Below are 19,111 nucleotides of genomic sequence, written 5' to 3'. Positions count from 1 at the left end.
ATACTATTGGTTGAACTCTTTCATTAACACACAATTATTCTTAGGCATTTAAATTTAATTGAAAAGTGATCTCTGTTAAATGTAAGTGGGTGAATAAGAGAGGGAGAAGTACAGTTCGGCACATGCTCACTCAGACTTACCCATAATGGTGAGTTAGAAACGTGCCAGGGGATTCCAATTCAATGCTATCTCACTAGTCAAAGTGATCAGTTTCAGTTCACAATTATCATAAATGATATGATTAAATGTCAAAGGGATCACAAAAACAAGACCAGTGTCTGCTAATTTTTTTAACTTTTATTTAATGAATATAAATTTCCAAAGTATGACTTATGGATTACAATGGCTTCCCCCCCATACCATCCCTCCCACCAGTGTCTGCTAATACTAACTGATAGAATTAAAAAGGAGAGAACGATCCAACATGGGAAGCATGATACACAGCAGACTCATAGAATGGCAGATGTCCTAAATAGCACTCTGGCCTCAGAACCAGCCCTTAAGGCATTCAAATCTGGCTAAAAAGCCCATGAGAGTATTTCGGGCATGGAAAGCCAAGACATTGTAGAGAAAAGAGAAGAGAAGAGAAGAGAAGAGAAGAGAAGAGAAGAGGAGAGGAGAGGAGAGGAGAGGAGAGGAGAGGAGAGGAGAGGAGAGGAGAGGAGAGGAGAGGAGAGGAGAGGAGAGGAGGGGAGGGGAGGGGAGGGGAGGGGAGGGGAGGGGAGGGGAGGGGAGGGGAGGGGGAGAGGAGAGGAGGGAGGGGGAGAGGAGAGGAGGGAGGGGGAGAGGAGAGGAGAGGAGGGAGGGGAGGGGAGGAGAGGGGAGGGGAGAAGAGGAGAGGGGAGGGGAGGAGAGGGGAGGAGAGGGGAGGGGAGGAGAGGGGAGGGGAGGAGAGGAGAGGAGAGGGAGGAGAGGAGAGGAGAGGAGAGGAGAGGAGAGGAGAGGAGAGGGAGGAGAGGAGAGGAGGGGAGAGGGGAGGGGAGGGGAGGAGAGGGGAGGGGAGGGGAGGGGAGGGGAGGAGAGGGGAGGGGAGGGGAGGGGAGGGGAGGAGAGGGGAGGAGAGGAGAGGAGAGGAGAGGAGGGGAGAGGGGAGGGGAGGGGAGGAGAGGAGAGGGGAGGGGAGGGGAGGGGAGGGGAGGAGAGGGGAGGAGAGGAGAGGAGAGGGAGGAGAGGAGAGGAGAGGAGAGGAGAGGAGAGGAGGGGAGAGGGGAGGGGAGGGGAGGAGAGGAGAGGGGAGGGGAGGGGAGGAGAGGGGAGGGGAGGAGAGGGGAGGGGAGGGGAGGGGAGGGGAGGAGAGGAGAGGAGAGGGGAGGGGAGGGGAGGAGAGGAGAGGAGAGGGGAGGGGAGGGGAGGAGAGGGAGGAGGGGAGAGGAGAGGGGAGGGGAGGAGAGGAGGAGAGGAGAGGGGAGGTGAGGGGAGGGGAGGGGAGGAGAGGAGAGGGGAGGGGAGGAGAGGGGAGGGGAGGGGAGGGGAGGAGAGGGAGGAGAGGGGAGGGGAGGGGAGGGGAGGGGAGGGGGGAGGAGAGGAGAGGAGAGGAGAGGGGAGGGGAGGAGAGGAGGGGGGAGGAGAGGAGAGGGGAGGGGAGGAGAGGGGAGGGGAGGGGAGGAGAGGAGAGGGGAGGGGAGAAGAGAAGAAAAAGAGAAAAGAAGGGGAAAGAAAAGAAGGGGAAAGGGAGAGGGAGAGGGAGAGGGAGAGGGAGAGGGAGAGGGAAGGAAGACCTAAATGAAAGATCTCTGTGAGTGAGATCCCAGTAGAAAGAATGGGCCATCAAAGAAGGAGGTACCTTTCTCTGAAGGGAGGAGAGAACTTCAACTATGACTATGGCCTTGTCTAAATAAGATAGGAGTTGGTGAACTCAAGAGGCTTCCATAGCCTTGGCAGCTCATGACAAGAGCCTTGGGTGATTACTGATATCATAAATATAGAGTGTCAATTGTTAAATCAACAATAGGAGTCACTGTGCACTTACTCCCCATTTAGGATCTCTGTCCTTAATGTGTTGTACTATGTGAATTAATGGTAAAACTACTACTAAAACAGTACTTTATACTTTGTGTGTCTGTGTGGGTACAAACTGTTTAAATCTTTACTTAGTAAATACTAAGTAGATCTTCTGTATATAAAGATAATTGAAAATGAATCTTGATGGAGAATGGGATGGGAGAGGGAGTGGGAGATGGGATGGTTGTGGGTGGAAGGGAGGTTATGGGGGAAAAAGCCACAATAATCCAAAAGTTGTACTTTGAAAATTTATATTTATTAAATAAAAGTTAAAAAAGAACAAATCAACAGCAGAAAATGGCTGTTAAAAGCCTACAGGTAGCACTTTTCAAATACAGTGACTGGGAACAAGGATGAGTCCCTCTCTGCGATGGTTAGCCCACAAGTTTTGAACACTTTATTGCTCTAGAAAGGGCTTGGGGCTACACCACTGAATGACTGGCAAAGGAAACAGGATAAATGGCAAGTAGGGTCCAAGGGCAAGTTCTGCTTTTATAATACTGGGTCAGAATCAGGACCTATAGATAGAGGGTCCAATGAGGCAGATTTCGGCTTAAAATAAGGAAGTAATTTCTTTTTTTTTTATCTTTTAATTAATGAATATAAATTTCCAAAGTACGACTCATGGGTTACAATGGCTTTCCCCCCCATACCGTCCCTCCCACCCACAACCCTCCCCTTTCCCACTCCCTCTCCCCTTCCATTCACATCAAGATTCATTTTCGATTATCTTAATATACAGAAGATCAGCTTAGTATACCTTAAGTAAGGATTTCAACAGTTTGTTCCCACACAGAAACATAAAGTGAAAAATAATAGATGATTTTTTTTAAATGATGATGAAATCAGATCAGACCTATTGTCATGTTTAATCCCAGTGAGAGTCAAGTTGGGAATTGATAATTTCTTTTTTTTTTTTTTTTTACAGAAGATCAGTTTAGTGTACATTAAGTAAAGATTTCAATCGTTTGCACCCCCATAGAAACACTAAGTGAAATATACTGTTTGAGTACTCGTTATAGCATTAAGCCTCAGTGTACAGCACATTAAGGACAGAGATCCTACATGAGGAGTAAGTGCACAGTGACTCCTGTTGTTGACTTTACAAATTGACACTCCTGTTTATGGCATCAGTAATCTCCCTATGCACCAGTCATGAGTTTCCAAGGCTATGGAAGCCCCTTGAGTTCTCCGACTCTTATCTTGTTTAGACAAGGTCATAGTCAAAGTGGAGGTTCTCTCCTCCCTTCAGAGAAAGGCACCTCCCTCTTTGAAGACCTGTTCTAGGAAGTAATTTCTAACACTAGTGTTTTGTGATAGTTCTGCCCATCAAAACCTTTTAACACTGGTGGCTGATACCATCTGGCAAAGCAGTAAACTGGATAGAGGACCCTTGTAATTTTAATATGCTATGATTGGGCAGTGTTTAAGTCCAAATCATAGGCCCACTGAAGTGTCATCTTTTAATTAAACCTGATAGAATGTGAGTAGGGTAAGTTATTTGTATTTTGACCACCAGTATATCCATACAATAAGGACTAGTGCTTTAGAATATTCAGTTACTGTTGATGGGCATTTGGGTTGGTTCCAGGTCTTAGCTATTGTGAATTGAGCTGCAATAAACATTAGGGTGCAGACCGCTTTTTTGTTTGCCAATTTAAATTCCTTTGGGTAAATTCCAAGGAGTGGGATGGCTGGGTCGAACGGTAGGGTTATCTTCAGGTTTCTGAGGAATCTCCAGACTGACTTCCATAGTGGCTTGACCAGTTTGCATTCCCACCAACAGTGGGTTAGTGTCCCTTATTCTCCACATCCTCTCCAGCATCTATTGTTGGTAGATTTCTGAATGTGAGCCATTCTAACCAGGGTGAGGTGGAACCTCATTGTGGTTTTGATTTGCATTTCCCTGATTGCTAGTGATCTTGAACATTTTTTCATGTGTCTGTTGGCCATTTGGATTTCCTCTTTTGAAAAATGTCTATTGAGGTCCTTGGCCCATCTCTTAAGTGGGTTGTTTGTTTTGATCTTGTGGAGTTTCTTGATTTCTTTGTAGATTCTGGTTATCAACCCTTTATCAGTTGCATAGTTTGCAAATATATTTTCCCATTCTGTCTGTTGTCTCTTCACTCTCCTGACTGTTTCTTTTGCAGTACAGAAACTTCTCAATTTGATGCAATCCCAAATGTTAATTTTGGCTTTGACTGCCTGTGCTTCTGGGGTGTTTTCCAAGAAGTCATTGCCGGTACCTATATCTTGCAGGGTTTTTTCCAATGCTCTCTAATAATTTGATGGTGTAAGGTTGTAGATTTACGTCTTTAATCCATGTTGAGTGGATTTTTGTGTAAGGTGTAAGGTAGGGGTCTTGCTTCATGCTTCTGCATGTGGAAATCCAATTTTCCCAGCACCATTTATTGAATAGACTGTCCTTACTCCAGGGATTGGTTTTGGACCCTTGATCAAATATGAGTTGGCTGTAGATGTTTGGATTGATTTCTGGTGTTTCAATTCTGTTCCATTGGTCTGTCCATCTGTTTCTGTACCAGTACCATGCCGTTTTGATTACAACTGTCCTGTAGTATGTCCTGAAATCTGGTATTGTGATGCCTCCGGCTTTGTTTTTGTTGTACAAGAATGCTTTAGCTATTCGAGGTCTCCTGTGTCTCCATATAAATTTCAGCATCATTTTTTCCAGATCTGAGAGGAAGGTCTTCGGTATCTTGATTGGTATTGCATTGAATCTATAAATTGCTTTTGGGAGAATGGACATTTTGATGATATTGATTCTTCCAATCCATTAGCATGGAAGATTTTTCCATTTCTTGGTATCCTTTTCTATTTCTTTCTTTAAGGTTTTGTAATTTTCATCGTAGAGATCTTTAACGTCCTTGGTTAAGTTTATTCCAAGGTATTTGATTGTTTTTGTAGCTATTGTGAATGGGATTGGTCTTAGAAGTTCTTCCTCAGCCATGGCATTGTCTGTGTATACAAAGGCTGTTGATTTTTGTGCATTGATTTTATACCCTGCTACTTTACCAAAATCTTCTATGAGTTCCAGTAGTCTCTTAGTAGAGTTCTTTGGGTCCCCTAAATAAAGAATCATATCATCTGCAAAGAGGGATAGTTTGACTTCTTCCTTCCCAATTTGTATCCCTTTAATTTCTTTTTCTTGCCTAACAGCTCTGGCTAGAACCTCCAGAACTATATTGAATAGCAGTGGTGAGAGTGGGCATCCCTGTCTGGTACCAGATCTCAGTGGAAATGCTTCCAACTTTTCCCCATTCAATAGGTTGTTGGCTGTGGGTTTTTCATAGATTGCTTTGATTGTATTGAGGAATGTTCCTTCCAAACCCAGTTTGCTTAGAGTTTTCATCATGAATGGGTGTTGCATTTTATCAAATGCTTTCTCGGCATCTATTGAGATAATCATATGGGTTTTCTTCTGCAGTCTGTTAATGTGGTGTATCACATTGATTGTCTTGTGCACATTAAACCATCCCTGCATACCAGGGATAAATCCCACTTGGTCTGGGTGGATGATCTTTCTGATGTGTTGTTGCATTCTATTGGCCAGAATTTTATTGAGGATTTTTGCATCTATGTTCATCAGGGATATTGGTCTGTAATTCTCTTTCAATGCTGCATCTTTTTCTGGCTTAGGAATTAAGGTGATGCTGGCTTCATAGAAAGAATTTGGGAGGATTCCCTCTTCTTCGATTGTTCTGAATAGTTTGAGAAGAATTGAAGTTAGTTCTTCTTTAAATGTCTGGTAGAATTCAGCAGTGAATCCATCTGGTCCTGGGCTTTTCTTTGTTGGGAGGGCCTTTATTACTGTTTCAATTTCTGTCTCAGTTATGGGTCTGTTTAGGTTTTCGATGTCTTCCTGGTTCAATTTAGGTAGGTTGCATGTGTCCAGGAATCTATCCATTTCTGATAGGTTTCCCTGTTTGCTGGCATACAAGTCCTTGTAGTAATTTCTGATGATTCTTTTTATTTCTGTGGTGTCTGTTGTTATGTTTCCTTTTTCATCTCTGATTTTATTGATTTGGGTCTTTTCTTTAGTTAGTTGGGCCAATGGGGTGTCAATTTTGTTTATTTTTTCAAAAAACCAGCTCCTCATTTGGCTGATTTTTTGTAATTTTTTTTTTGATTCAATCCTGTTGATTTCTTCTCTGATTTTAATTATTTCTCTTCTCCTACTAGATTTGGGTCTGGTTTGCTGCAGTTTTTCTAGATCCTTGAGATGCATTGAAAGCTCATCTATTTGGTGCCTTTCCAATTTCTTGATGTAGGCACCTATTGATATAAATTTTCCTCTTAACACTGCTTTTGCTGTGTCCCATAAGTCTTGGTATGTTGTGCTGTTATCCTCATTTACTTCCAGAAAGTTTTTGATTTCTCTTTTAATTTCTTCTATGACCCATTGTTCATTCAGGAGCATGTTGTTCAATCTCCATGTGTTTGCGTATGCTCTAGGGATTCCTGAGTTGCTAATTTCCAACTTCATTCCTTTATGGTCTGAGAAGCTGCATGGTATGATTCTAATTCTTTTGAATTTGCTGAGACTTGCTTTATGGTCTAGTATGTGGTCAATCCTGGAGAAGGTTCCATGTACTGCTGAGAAGAATGTAAAATCTTTAGCTGTAGGATTGAAAGTTCTGTATATATCTGTTAGATCCATTTGGGCTATAGTGTCGTTTAAATCTACTGTATCCTTGTTGATCTTCTGTCCTGTTGATCTATTTCTGAGAGTGGAGTATTGAATTCCCCCAGTACTATTGTATTGGGGTCTAAGTCTCCCTTTAAGTCCGTTAACAAATCTTTTAGATAAACCGGTGCCCTGTAGTTAGGTGCATATACATTGATAATTGTTATATCTTCTTGTTGTATTGATCCCTTAATCATTATATAGTGTCCCTCTTTGTCTCTTTTAACAGTTTTTGTGGTAAAGTTTATGTTGTCCGATATTAAGATGGCTACGCCTGCTCTTTTTTCATTTCTGTTGGCATGGTATATCTTTTTCCAGCCTTTCACTTTCATTCCATATGGATCTTTGTTGGAAAGATGTGTTTCTTGTAAGCAGCAAATAGATGGGTTTTGTTCCTTAACCCAATCAGCCAATCTGTGTCTTTTAACTGGACAGTTCAGGCCATTAACGTTCAATGTGACTAATGATAAGTTAGGTAACTTTGCCCTGCCATTTGCCAAAGATAAGTTCTAATATATGCTTTAAATTCCCTGTGATCTTTTGCTGTGAGGTTTCCTTCCTTTACCTTCTTTCATATTGATGCCCGTGTTTCTGTGTTTCTGTGTGTAACACATTTTTAAGCATCTTTTGCAGGGCTGGACGAGTGGCGACAAATTCTTTCAATTTCTGTTTGCTATGAAAAGTCTTTATTTCACCTTCATTCACAAATGAGAGCTTTGCACGGTATAATATTCTGGGCTGGCAGTTGTTCTCTCTTAGTACCTGGGCTATATCTTGCCATTCCCTCCTAGCTTGTAGGGTTTCTGATGAGAAGTCAGCTGTGAGTCTGATTGGAGATCCTCTGAGAGTAATCTGACGTTTCTCTCTTGCACATTTTAGGATCTTTTCTTTATGTTTCACTGTGGAGATTTTAATTACAACGTGTCGTGGTGAGGATCTCTTTTGGTCATGTTTATTAGGGGTTCTGTGAGCTTCCTGTACTAGGATGTCTCTGTCCTTCTCCAAACCTGGGAAATTTTCTGCTAATGTCTCACTAAAAAGGCCTTCTAATCCTTTCTCCCTCTCCATGCCTTCAGGAACTCCTAGAACCCGAATGTTGGTTTTTTTAATAGTATCCTGCAGATTCTTGACAATATGTTTTAGATTTCTAATTTCCTCTTCTTTTCTTTGGTCTGACTGTATCCTTTCCTGTTCTCTGTCTTTTAAGTCCAATATTCTCTCTTCTGCTTCACCCATTCTGTTTGTAAGGCTCTCTATTGTGTTTTTCATTTGATCTATTGAATTCTTCACTTCATTATGATTTCTCGTCACTATCACAGTTTCCTGTTGTACTAGTTGTTTCGTTTCATTTTGATTCCTCCTTAATATTTCATTTTCACGAGAGAGATTTTCTATCTTGTCCATTAAGGATTTCTGTAGTTCAAGAATTTGTTTTTGAGAACTTCTTAATGTTCTTATCAATTTTTTGAGATTTGCTTCTTGCATTTCTTCTAACTCATCATCTTCATAATCTTGAATTGGGGTGTCTTTTTCATTTGGGGGCGTCATGGTGACTTCCTTGTTTTTGCGTTTGTTATTTGGCATATTGGAGATATTTGGTTTCTTCACTGTGGTGCTTTTTCTTGTTTTACTATGACTCTAGATTAAGTGGACTGTTTTTGATGGAGCCTTAGAGGCTTGAGATGGGTGTGACCTGAGAGCTCTGTTTGGCGTGCCAAAGGTGACACTCCCAGGTTAGGTGTGGTAGATCTCTTTCTTTCATTCAAAAGGGAAGTAATTCCGCACAGCTGAACAAAGTTGGAGGTAGTTAGCAGGCAAATGATATACCCACAGGAGCCAGAGATCAGAAGCTCTTTCCCAAGGACCACACAGGGAATCTGTTCTGCCCTCAGGGTGGGCTCAGATTCTCCTTCTGGAACCAACCTGTGGGGAGCAATTCGGACTAGACTAAGTTACTGGAATTAAGACTTATTCTATGCATCTGCTCTCCCACAATATGGCGCTGGGAGAGAAGAAAACAGCTTCTACACAGCTGCCTCCAGTTCAGCCAATAAACAGCAGGACCTGCTCCTGATTGGAGGAGAGCAGCGTGCTCGGCGTGTGGGCAGCCGAGTTAGGATTGGCGGAGGAGGACTATAAAGGAGGAGAGAGACGGCATGCACCAGGAACATCTAAGGGGAACATCTAAGGGGAACACCTGTGCAGCCCCCGAGAGAGCCGGCCAGCGGTGTGCCGCTCCCCCGCGGAAGTGGGGAATGTGGCCAGGGGGAACTGCCCTTCCACGGAGGTGGAAGGGATAGTAGCCAACCCGGGAAGAACCAGCAGCAAACCCGGGGAGGGCCGAGCAGATGAAAGAACAGCGCAGGGTCCTGTGTCGTTCCTCCACGAAGAGGGGGAGCGACATAATGGTGCCGTGACTCGGATATTGTGGGGAGCAAACCGGACTAGACTGAGTTACTGGAATTAAGACTTATTCTATGCATCTGCTCTCCCACAATATGGCGCTGGGAGAGAAGAAAACAGCTTCTACACAGCTGCCTCCAGTTCAGCCAATAAACAGCAGGACCTGCTCCTGATTGGAGGAGAGCAGCGTGCTCGGCGTGTGGGCAGCCGAGTTAGGATTGGCGGAGGAGGACTATAAAGGAGGAGAGAGACGGCATGCACCAGGAACATCTATGGGGAACATCTAAGGGGAACATGTAGCTGAAGGAACACCTGTGCAGCCCCCGAGAAGAGCCGGCCGGCGGTGTGCCGCTCCCCTGCGGAAGTGGGGAATGTGGCCAGGGGGAACTGCCCTTCCACGGAGGTGGAAGGGATAGTAGCCAACCCGGGAAGAACCAGCAGCAAACCCGGGGAGGGCCGAGCAGACGAAAGAACAGCGCAGGGTCCTGTGTCGTTCCTCCACGAAGAGGGGGAGCGACATAATGGTGCCGTGACTCGGATAGGAAACCTAGGACGGATAGCAAACTTAGGAGGGAAGAAACGGGAAGAACTGGGAAAATATCGGAAAGAGAGACTAGCAAACAGCCTAGGGAAAAGCCGGACGAAAAGGGTGCCGGAAGAAGCTATTGAAAGCCTAGGCATAGACTCAGATACGGACTACGGGGGGAAGCTGGGAGAAATCTCTAAGGTCGAAAGCGAAAGTGAACGCTAGAACAAACAGACTCGGACGCGGACTGTGGGGAGAGGCCAGGAGAAATGAGGGAGGAATATTGTTGGAGGAAAGCTTGGGGAAACATACCGGGTAGAGAAAAATGTTAGGGAAATTGAAGCCGTGGGGGGCAGGCCAAGGCGGACACGAAAGCCACTTTGGGATTCTCAAGTTAGCCCGGGAATAGGGGGCAAAAAGTTGAAACCAGAAGCTGAAACGTAAGCCAGATTGGGATCCGTCTGATTAGCCCGGGGAGCAAAGGACGGGAAGCCAAACCGTGGGGCGGAGACGTATGCTGGGTTGAATTCGCCAGGCTAGCCCGGGGAACTTAGATTGAATGCTAGTGGCGGACACGTAAGCTACGCTGTGTGACTCGCAGAGGCTGCCGTGCGCAGAGAGAGCGTGCGGGGCACAAGTAGATAGGGAACGGGGCTGGCGCGAGGCCGTGGTGCAGACGCGAAGGGCGTGGAGACCGCGGAGTGCGCGAAGCCAAGCCGCGCAAAGCCGGGAAGCAGCGCAGATGAGAGGGGCGCGGGCTGAAGCGGCTCAGAGCCGGCGGGGCGCCGAGAAGCAGCCTCGGGGCGGAGCTGCCAGCAGGGCGAGGCGCCGGGAAGCTGCAGGGATAAGAGAAATAGAAGTTTAGAAATAAAATGAGAGAAATAAGAATGCTGGGAGATAGAAGTAAAATGGGAGAAATAGGAATGCCCGGAGATAGAGAAATAGAGAAATAGAAAGGCCTCCCCTCAACATGGCAACGAGAAAGTTTGGATTCGGTCTGCCTGATTAAGTGAGGCGATGAGCGCCTGCGGCGGCTAGCAGCTTATGCGCCGCAGGTCACCGAAGACAGGCACGAATTAACATCAATAAGGCCTCCCCACAATAGGCACGAACCAACACTAATAAGTCTCCCCCACAATACGGCGATGAGAGGACCCGGATTCGGTTTGCCTGATTGATAGGACTTGTAAGAGCCTGTGGCAACTCTAGCAAGTAGAGCAGAGTGTGTGCTGCGGGACACCGAAGACAGGCGTGTATCAACGCCAAAAATAAAAAGAAAGGGGGATCTGTGGGGAGCAAACCGGACTAGACTGAGTTACTGGAATTAAGACTTATTCTATGCATCTGCTCTCCCACAATATGGCGCTGGGAGAGAAGTAAACAGCTTCCGCACAGCTGCCTCCAGTTCAACTAATAAACTGTAGGACTTGCTCCTGATTGGAGGAGAGCAGCGTACTCGGCGTGTGGGCAGCCGAGTTAGGATTGGCGGAGGAGGACTATAAAGGAGGAGAGAGACGGCATGCACCAGGAACATCTATGGGGAACATCTAAGGGGAACATGTAGCTGAAGGAACACCTGTGCAGCCCCCGAGAAGAGCCGGCTGGCGGTGTGCCGCTCCCCTGCGGAAGTGGGGAATGTGGCCAGGGGGAACTGCCCTTCCACGGAGGTGGAAGGGATAGTAGCCAACCCGGGAAGAACCAGCAGCAAACCCGGGGAGGGCCGAGCAGACGAAAGAACAGCGCAGGGTCCTGTGTCGTTCCTCCACGAAGAGGGGGAGCGACAGGATATGAAGCCTAGGCAGGGTTTGGTGTCGTTCCTCCATGAAGAGGGGGAGCGACACCAACCCAAATGCCCATCAACAGTAGACTGGATAAAGAAATTATGGGACATGTACTCTATGGAATACTATACAGCAGTCAAAAACAATGAAACCCAGTCATTTGCAACAAGATGGAGGAATCTGGAAAACATTATGCTGAGTGAATTAAGCCAGTCCCAAAGGGACAGATATCATATGTTCTCCCTGATTGGCGACAACTAACTGAGCACCAAAGGGGAAACTTGTTGAAGTGAAATGGACACTATGAGAAACAGTGACTTGATCAGCTCTTGTCCTGATGGTTGATGTACAATGTACTACTTTATCCATTTTAGTATTTTTTTTTTTGTTCTAGTACCATTGGTTGAACTCTGTAATTAACACACAATTATTCTTAGGTGTTTAAATTTTAATGGAAAAGTGATCCCTGTTAGGAATTTGGAAAACATTATGTTGAGTGAAATAAGCCAATCCCAAAGGGACAAATACCACTTGTTCTCCTTGATAGGTGACAACTGAGCACCAAAAAGGAAACCTGTTAAAGTGAAATGAACACTAGGAGAAACGGTGACTTGATCAGCCCTCACCCTGACTGTTGATGAGCAGCTTAATATGTTATCCCTCTTAGTATTTTTTTTTGTTTGTTCTACTTAATACTTTTGGTTGAATACTGTAATCAATACACAATTCTTCTTAAGTGCTGAAACTTAACTGAAAAGTGATCACTGTTAAATATAAGAGTGGGAATAAGAGAGGGAAGAGATGTGCAATTCGGGACATGCTCAAGCTGACTTACCTCAAACAGTAGAGTTAGAAACATACCAGGGGATTCAAATTCAATCCCATCGAGGTGGCATGTACCAATGCCATCTCACTAGTCCCAGTGATCAATTTCTGTTCACAATTGATCGTAATGATAGGACTAAGAACCAAAGGGATCACATAAACAAGAATAGTGTCTGCAAATACTAGCTGATAGAATCAAAAAGGGAGAGAATGATCCAACATGGGAAGTGAGATACACAGCAGACCCATAGAATGGCAAATGTCCTAACAGCACTCTGGCCTCATAATCAGCCCTTAAGGCATGCGGATCCAGCTGAAATGCCCATGAGAGTATTTCAGGCATGGAAAGCCAAGACACTCTGGGGGGGGGGGGGGGAACCTAAATGAAAGATCTCCACGAGTGAGATCCCAGTGGAAAGAATGGGTCATCAAAGAAGGAGGTACCTTTCTCTGAAGGGAGAACTTCCACTTTGACCATGGCCTTGTCTAAAAATGATCAGAGTCAGTGAACTCAGGGGGCTTCCATAGCCTTGGCAGCTCATGACAAGAGCCTAGGGTGATTACTGATGCCATAAACAAGAGTGTCAAATTGTTAAGCCAACAACGGGAGTCACTGTGCACTTACTCCTCATGTAGGATCTCTGTCCTTAGTGTGCTGTACATTGAGATTTAATGCTATAACTAGTACTCAAACAGTATTTTTTACTTTATGTTTCTGTGTGGGAGCAAACTGCTGAAATCTTTACTTAATGTATGCTAAACTGATCTTCTGTATATAAAGAGAATCAAAAATGAATCTTGATGTGAATGGAAGGGGAGAGGGAGTGGATAAGGGGAGGGTTGCCGGTGGGAGGGACGTTATGGGGGGGAAGCCATTGTAATCAATATTCTGTACTTTGGAAATTTATATTCATTAAATAAAAGTTAAAAATGAATAAATAAAAAAGAATATTCAGTTACATCATTCTAGTTTCATTGTGTTTTAAGTGAAAAAAAGGGGCTATTTTCAAGTTCATCTTGATAATGTTGAACTCTACCTGAGCTCATTGCTCTAAAACACCACTATAATTAAAGCAATTTTATTTCTGTAAAGTCCTCTCCCTGCCCACCAGAACAGAAAACCTTCTTTCCTCAGACTCAGACAAGATTCTTGGGTGCTCCCACCCCCATTCAGCAATAACAAAATCAGATACAGACTGCCCCCAAGTTCCCATTCTTTGCTTCCTAAATGATTACATAAATGGCTGAAAAAATCTACAGAAAATATTAAGCGTCCTTTCCCAAGGCCCTGAACTGTGACCAACCTTCAACCTGAACCACATACAGCTCCTCCTCAGTAGCTTCTTATGAGAGTAATAATGATGAGTTAAAATTAATGAAATATAAAACAGAAAGACAATACAGAAGTCAAAGAAACAAAGTCCTTTAAAAACATTAACAAGGCCGGAGCCGCAGCTCACTTGGCTAATCCTCCGCCTGCAGTGCTGGCACCCTGGGTTCTAGTCCCAGTCGGGGCACCGGATTCTTTCTCGGTTGCTCCTCTTCCAGTCCAGCTAGCTCTCTGCTGTGGCCCGGAAGGCAGTGGAGAATGGACCAAGTGCGTGGGCCCCTGCACCTGCAGAGGAGACCAGGAGGAAGCACCTGGCTCCTGGCTTTGGATCGGTGCAGCACACCGGCTGCAGTGCACCAGCCGTAGCGGCCATTTGGGGGGTGAACCAACAGAAAAGGAAGACCTTTCTGACTCTCTCGCTCACTAACTCTGTCCAAAAAAAGAAAAAAAAAAAGGATTAACAAAATACATAAACTTTTAGGTAAAGAATGAAAGGAATAAGGTTCAGATTATTAAATTAGGAATGAACACAGCAGGGGGTGGAGGAAGGCTTTACTACAACCATTACAAAATAAAAAGAACTGTAGAGAAATACTGTGATCATCTGTAGGGCCAACAAATTAAATAGCATATGAAATGACCAAATTCCTAGAGAAACACAAACTATCAAAACTGACTCAGAAAGAGAGTCTAGACAGACCTGTAACAAGTAAACAGATTTAATTAGTAATTTTAAAAGTTTTCATGAAAATTTCAGACCCACATGACTTCACCAGTGAATTCTACCAAGTGTTTAAAGAATTAGCAACAACTATTCAAAACCTTTATGAAAACAGAGGAAGAGGGGACACTTTTCAACTCATCCTATGTGCTAGGTATTACCCTCATACTTAAACCAGACAAAAACAACCTAAGAAAAGCAAACTACACACTGGCATCTCTTATGAATACCTATATAAAAATTCAACAGAAGACTAGCAAACAAAATCCAGGAGCACATAAAAAGGCTTATATATTATGACTAGGTGGGATTTACTCCAGGGTTGTAAGGTTGGTTTAATATCTAAAAATCAGCATAATATGTATAGTAAAGCACAAAATTACATGATCATTTCAATAAATATAGAAACGGCATCTGACAAAGTTCAATGTCCCATCATGATTAGAGTGTACAAGCTAGGAACAACAGGGGATTTCCTCATGTCCTTCAAAGAAAAACTCATGGATAACATCACAGTTACTGGTGAAAGGTTTAACGCTGTTCAGCAAATATCAGGAACAACATATGGATGCTCCCTCTTGCCACTCTGTTCAACAGTGTAGCAGGGGTTCCAACAAGGTCATTAGAGCAAAAAGATGAAATTAAAGGCATACACATTGGAAAGGACTAATTAAAATCATCTCTGTTTGCAGATGATATGATTTCTTCTATAGAAAATCCTAAGGGAAGGAGAGAAGGGAAGGAGAGGAGGGGAGGGGAGGGGAAGGAGAGGGGAAGGGGAAAGGGGAGGGGAAGGGAAGGGGAAAGGGAAAGGGAGGAGAAGGGGAGGGGAAGGGGAGGGGAAGGGGAAAGGGAAGGGGAGGGAAGGGGGGAGGGGAGGGAAGGGGAAGGGAAGGGAAGGAGGGAGGGAAGGGGGGAGGGGAGGGAAGGGGAAGGGAAGGGAAGGAGGGAGGGAAGGGAAGGGAAGGGGGGAAGGGAAGGGGGGAAGGGAGGGGAGAGGAGGGGAGGAAATGTAGCCAGAAAACTGGATACCCACAAGCAAATGAATGAAGCAGGGCCCATCCCAAAATAATATATAAAAATTAACTCAAGGGCCGGCGCCGCGGCTCAATAGGCTAATCCTCCGCCTAGCGGCGCCGGCACACCGGGTTCTAGTCCCGGTCGGGGCGCCGGATTCTGTCCCGGTTGCCCCTCTTCCAGGCCAGCCCTCTGCTGTGGCCAGGGAGTGCAGTGGAGGATGGCCCAGGTGCTTGGGCCCTGCACCCCATGGGAGACCAGGAAAAGCACCTGGCTCCTGGCTCCTGCCATCGGATCAGCGTGGTGCGCCGGCCGCAGCGCGCCAGCCGCGGCGGCCATTGGAGGGTGAACCAACGGCAAAGGAAGACCTTTCTCTCTGTCTCTCTCTCTCACTGTCCACTCTGCCTGTAAAAAAAAAAAAAAAAAAAATTAACTCAAAATGAATCGAAGCTCTAAATTGTAGGAAATAAACTATGAAACTCCAAGAAGGAAAAATATTCATGATTTCTTTGATTTAACACCAAAAGACACAAGCAAAACCAGTAACAAAAATAGATCTACTGGACATCAGAATTCAAAACTTGTGCTTCAAAGGACACTATATTACTAGCTTGTTGTTACCAACTTAAAATGGGTTTCTTTTGTCACAGTTTTGGCAGTTAAGTCCACAATCAGTTGGCCCCACTGGTTCAGTCCTCGGGGGAAGATGGCAGATGGCAGGCAAAGCACATGCAGAGGAAGGCTTACACAGCAAGCCAGGAAGCAGGGAGAGAGCTGGCTCAGCGCAGGCTTTTAGAAAAACCCTCTCACCAGGAGAAGCACCTGGCTCCTGGCTTTGGATCAGTGCAATGCGCCGGCCACAGTGCACCGGCCACGGCGGCCATTGGAGGGTGAACCAACGGCAAAGGAAGACCTTTCTCTCTGTCTCTCTCTCACTGTCCACTCTGCCTGTCAAAAATTAAAAAAACAAAAACAAACAAACAAACAAACAAAAACCCTCTCATGCAAACTGCCTCCTGAGGGCAGACCCGCAGCCACCTAAGGAGCTTCGCTAGGCTCTCCTCCTAAAGGCAGTGCCTCCTCCCAAAACTCTGCCCTGGGGATCAAGCTTTCAGTACATGGGCCTCTGGAGGACGGATACCATCAAGAAAGCAAAAATAAAATGCGCAGAATGGGAAACAGATTTTGCAGATCACATTTCTGACAAAGGACATATCTGTAGGATATATAAAGAATGCCCACATTTTGATAATGAAATGAAAAATAATCCAACTTAAAAGTCGGGGAAAAGATCTACAAAAGCATATGTCTGAACAGGACATACAAATGACCAATAACTACATGAAAGATGTTCAACATCATCAGCCATAGCAAATAAAAGCAAATCAAAACCACAATTAAATATTATTTCACACCAACAAAAAGCAGGCATTTAGCCTAGCAGTTCAAAGGTCAGTTTCCCATATCAGAGTACCTGAGTTGGATTCCTGGTGTTGGATTCTGACTACAAATTCCTGCTAATGCCGACTCTGAGGCAGCAGTGATGGCTCAAGTAATTGGGTCCCTGTCACCCATGAGTGACCTGGATAGCATTTCCAGCTCCCAGTTTCAGCCCTGGCTCAGCCCTGACCCCTGCAGGTACTTGGGGGAATGACCAGCAGATGGGAGCTCTGTTAGTGTCTCTCTGCCTCTCAGACAGATAAACAACAAAAATAATAGTATTAATTTTTAAAGAGGTCAGTAATAATTACTGAGGAGAATATGGAGAAGCTGGAGCTGTCATACAATACCAGTGAGAACATAAAATGGTACAGCGGATTTGGAAAATCATCTGGCAATTCCTCAAAAGGTTAAACATATGACACAGCAATTCCACTCCTAGTTATACACCCAAAATAAAGCATATGTCTACACAAAAACTTAAACATGGATGTTCAGAGCAGCATTCCGTAGTCATAATAGCCAAAAAGTAGAAACAACCCAAATGTCCATCCATTAATGAGCACGTAAATTCTATGTGTGAGATTCATACAATGGAATACTATTAGGCAAAAAAGAAAAAAAAATAGAAGCACTGAAATATTACCGATATAATATGAATGAACTCTGGAAACATTATACTACTCAAATCAGTAACAAAGAACCACAAGTTGTGGATTCCATTTACAGGAATGTCCAGAACAGTTTAACCTATGCAAAAAAAATTAGCTTGTCTACAGTTGGTGGGCATCAGGGGGTTATGGTTAAAGGATGCAGGTTTCTTGGGGATATGAAAATATTCTAAAATTGATTATGATGAAGGTTGCACAGCTCTGAATATACTAAAAAGCCATTGGGTTAAACATTTTGAATAAATTATATGTGAATTATATCTCAATAAAGCTATTACAAAACACTAGGGTAACAGGTCCATTTTTTCTGTTTCTTTTTAAAATATGTATTTATTTATTCAAAAGGCAGAGTGAAAGAGAGAGACAGAGAGACAGACACACACACCAAGAGATTCCATCTCAGAGTTTACATCCCAAATGCCTGTTACAGCCAGGGTTGGGCCAGGCGGAAGCCAGGAGTCAAGAACTCCATCCAGGTCTTCCATGGAAGGGACAGGAACCTGAGGACATGGGCCATGACCTACTGCCTTACAGGCACCACAGCAGGAAGTTGGGTTGGACTTGAACTAGGCACTACTAGATGGCATGTGGGTATCCCAAATGGTGTCTTAACTCACTGCATCCCAATGCTCACTCCTCTAAATTTTTCTCATTTTTTGTGTTGTCATAATGGATTATCACATTCTAGGTAAATTAAAAGCAAATAAATTTGTGTCTCAGACTTCTGGAGGCTGGAAGTCCAGTGTCAGGGTGCTGACACTGACAAGGGCCTTCTTGCTGCTTCATCACATGGCAGAAAGGGGAAGGTTCAAGGTTTGTGAGTTGGCAAGAGGCACCAAAGCTGCTTGTCTCTGTCAGGAACCGACTCCACAATAACCACCCTAATTGTGCAATAACAGCGTTAACCCTCTCTTGAGAGCAAAGCCCTCGTGACCTAATTTACCTCCTGTTAGGCCCCACCACCCAACAGGACTGTAATGGGGATTAAGTTTTCAACCTGTGAACTCTGGGAGACACATTCAAGCCATAACACCAATTAACAATAAATACAAATTTAAAAATCAAATCACTCCTAGAGAAATCTTCTCAAAGTGGGATATATTGAAAACAACTCAATTCAGAGTGCATTTTCAGAGATGAAGCCCCGGGAGTGCTGGGCCTGGGCAGCAGTGATGGACTTGAGCGGCAGCCTTGCAAAATGACTACTTTACATATGTACTGGAAGGTGCCCCAACACTGTCAACAGAGGCAATTACAGTTCATCTTTGCCCTTGCTTCCACTCACTGGCAAAGACAACCCACAGTGATCACTGAAGTTAAAAGGCATTAGTAACTCTAAAAAATCAATACTTTAAAAAATACAGTTATAACATCTCTTTCTCTAACTTGTGTCAGGTCTCATGATAACAGATGTTAAAATCATTAAGGTTTTCTTTGATCAAATGCATTTAAAATATCTAATACAAATGCCTTAAGACAAAACTCCAGCATAGGCATCCTCTTTTATCTTGAAACTTTGAAATCATAATGTTCACTTTTGTCTTGAATGGAAAATTATTTTGAGCAATCTGAAGTAGAAATTATGTTTCTTGATTATCTCTGGGTTTGAAAAGTTGCCTGGGGTTTAAATTATTTAGTTTCAAATTCTGAAGTCTGGAAGACACTTGTGGAGATGATTGATCCACCTGTTG

The 19,111-nt window shown here is 44.3% G+C and overlaps 1 protein-coding gene across 2 annotated transcripts in view; it reads right to left on the bottom strand.

The window, feature by feature from the left end:
- Positions 1–17,721: 17,721 nt before the first annotated feature.
- The window catches only part of HELB (DNA helicase B), a 65,707-nt gene continuing 64,317 nt past the window's right edge, over positions 17,722–19,111 (bottom strand). Inside the window, exon 13 of one of the 2 annotated variants that reach the window (XM_002711317.5) lies at positions 17,722–19,105. In XM_002711317.5, the coding sequence (XP_002711363.3) occupies positions 19,001–19,105 (105 nt within the window). In that variant the 3' untranslated portion in view covers positions 17,722–19,000. The remainder of the gene's footprint in view (positions 19,106–19,111) is intronic. The other variant, XM_008256755.4, reaches the window with a different exon arrangement.

The sequence above is a fragment of the Oryctolagus cuniculus genome, chromosome 11, assembly GCF_964237555.1.
Source record: "Oryctolagus cuniculus chromosome 11, mOryCun1.1, whole genome shotgun sequence".
Classification (NCBI taxonomy): Eukaryota; Metazoa; Chordata; class Mammalia; order Lagomorpha; family Leporidae; genus Oryctolagus; species Oryctolagus cuniculus.
Note: the sequence above shows the minus strand (reverse complement) of the source record. Positions and strands in the feature narration are given on the sequence as shown.